Below are 2,783 nucleotides of genomic sequence, written 5' to 3' on the forward strand. Positions count from 1 at the left end.
TGTGAGCTGCACCGAATGGGGTGATGACAGCAGGGCATTTTGAAGCAGGTCAGCTACTGTGGGCTTTTTCAAAGACCAATAATAGACTGCTACTGGCAAGCGTTACACAGCATGGGGTTTTTGTATGTTTCTGCACTCCAGTTCTCTTACTGCAAATAGAGTTTGAAAGTGACAGCTGGACATAAATGAAGTAGGAATGTGTTATGAGCAAGTTAAAAAAGACTATGAAGTGACTTAGATAGTTGTCGATCAGGAAGTGAGTAGAAGGATATCAAAGGCTCAAAGGACGACCACTAGTAGAAGGTCATTTCTTCAGTCAGAGATTACAGGGCAACAAGTGTTTCTAAAACTTCAGTGTGAATGTGGATGAGCCCAGCATCTGGTTAAAATGCTGAATTTGAATCAGTAGGTCTGGTGTGAGGAATGAAATATCATACAGGTAGTCCCTGGCTTACTGCATATTCATAATGACAAACTACACTTAACACCTGTCTGTTTTTATTTATTTTGTACATCTTATCATTAGTGATATTCACTACATCCAGTGTTGTGGTACATGATTTGCTGATGTTATCATTTTCAGGTGTTCACTCACAGAAGATTAAAGTAATATTTCCGACTAGTAAAGATTGAATTTATAAAAGATTTTGATAATAAGAGGCACCAATAATGAAAAGTGTTGGCAGGGGGAAGGGTGTTCAACTTCTGTCAAAGCCAACTTACTAAAAGGTCATCAGAACAGAATTGTCAGCTGGGGACTATATATCTAATAAGTTTCCAGTTTCTGCTGAAAATCTTCTGTACAGAAAGAAGACAGTGTGTTAAAATTGGAGAGTACTATCATAAAAGGAAGGATAATGCTTAAAGGGAGACAGTGGTATAAAGATGTGCTAGCGAGAACATTTGACTGAGGTCAAGAAATAAAACAGTAAGCGTCAGCAGGGTGGGGAACTATGGAGGGGAAAACAGGCAGGAGACTGTTGCTACACTTAGAAGTATGTAAATGATTTTTTGATTGATTGATAGAATTATAAGATTGATGGAGAAATTTCTGTGTGGGGGTCTGAGACTAGCTCAGACTACTGCTTGGGTTACTCGAAGAAGAGGCGAGGATTGAAATCAGGCAAGGGCCACAGGCTGATGACCAGTGACAAAGTTTATTGTAGCAACATGGTTTATATAGGATTTTTTGCATTAGGTCATTGTTATTCTACCTAGTTACAATGTTTTCTGTAGTAACAAGGACATGATTACCAACCAGGATACCAACCAGGATATGATTACATAAGTGTAAGTATTGTTATAGCAACACTGAATCACGCGGTCTTGGCACAATTAAGTTCCCTTTTCCCAGAGACAATTTATTATTAATCAAAGAAAACCTATCCCAGTTCTAGTCACAAGGTGGCATTTAGGTTATAATCTTGATGGCGCTCTACATCTCTCCCTTTTTTATTTATTTAAGGGACATTGCCTGTCTTAGGTGGACAGTGCGAATCCTCAATCTTACCCGTCATAGATACCCATTTCAGCATAAGGCAATCGCTCTGTCTTAGGTTGACTGAGATTCCACTGGTCCTTACCCGTCTTTGGCTACACGTCCTACATGTGTCGATGGAGTGTCTTTAACTGGAGACCATGCAGACAACTCCACAGTTCTTTATACTGGTTAATTGCCTTTCGAAGAAGGCAGGGGAGGAGGAAGCAAACAAAGATGACAAATATGCCGATAGCTAGAATGGGACCCCACAATTGAGAGAGGGAGTGTATAGTAGGGAACAAATTTTTAAGGTTGCATAGAAATTGTTTAGCTAGTTCAGCAGGTTTGCTGTCAAGGTGGGGAGCATAATGCATAGCAATTATTTGTGCATGTAACTCATTCCAATTTTGGCTGACATTTTCAGCGATCCATACTCCATGCAGGTGAGCCTGTACTGTGGGCCAAGGAAAGACTGAGGCATTACACACATGCTTAGTCACACAAATGGAGCGATAATCAGCATGGCACACAAGGCGTTGCCAAATCATGACCTGCTCCAAAGTATTCCCAATTAAGTTAACAGTGTCATACAGTCCATTCAAGTGATGTTCAATGGCTAGATCAATCTTTTCTTGCCGGTCCCAGTTGTAGGTAACATTGTCCATCAGCTCGTTGACAATAGCTGCAGTCTGAATCTCTTGAGTAAGTGCAACTGTGGTGGCGGTGAGGGAAACAAGCAAGGTGATGAAAGACACTACACCCATTACTGTAAGTCCAAGTCCTCGCTTTGATCTAGAAAGCGACGTGTTAAACTCATTGACAAGCTGCAAGCCGACATCACCATACCACTCTTGGGAGATGTTTACTGGCAGCAACACATAGGTTGGTCTTTTTAGGATTGCAAAAGTCATGTTAGGCGCTATGGCGTCAACCCATGAGGTGAGGTTGCACCCAGTGCAATTTAGATGAAACTTCCCAAACAGCTTTTATACTGCTCTGTACCATTAATCTATTAATCATTCTTTTCAAATTAGTGGTCTAAAGCATACATAATAATCATTTCAATATAGAACATCAAGAATATCAAAATATTTCTTGTCCCCCTTTACATGGTTAGACAGTATCTGATTTCTGTAACCAAGCCTCATTGCTCTAAAAATGTCACGTTAACTTTAAAACATAATTCTAAATCTTAACTCCTATTTCTACCTTCACCTATTACTTTCTATAGATTCATTAATCACAACATGTACCTAGACATTATTTGCTATGGTAACTGACAACACAATTGTTTTTCATGATT

At 39.7% G+C, this 2,783-nt stretch overlaps 1 protein-coding gene across 1 annotated transcript in view; it reads right to left on the reverse strand.

The window, feature by feature from the left end:
* Window positions 1-2,391, reverse strand: part of LOC102832213 (zinc finger protein 699-like) — a 42,350-nt gene extending 39,959 nt beyond the window's left edge. The window contains exon 1 of the mRNA XM_006875153.1: window positions 1,965-2,391. Coding sequence (XP_006875215.1) covers window positions 1,965-2,391 — 427 coding nt within the window. The remainder of the gene's footprint in view (window positions 1-1,964) is intronic.
* Window positions 2,392-2,783: the final 392 nt, after the last annotated feature.

This window comes from Chrysochloris asiatica, unplaced genomic scaffold (assembly GCF_000296735.1).
Source record: "Chrysochloris asiatica unplaced genomic scaffold, ChrAsi1.0 scaffold00312, whole genome shotgun sequence".
NCBI classification, from domain to species: Eukaryota; Metazoa; Chordata; class Mammalia; order Afrosoricida; family Chrysochloridae; genus Chrysochloris; species Chrysochloris asiatica.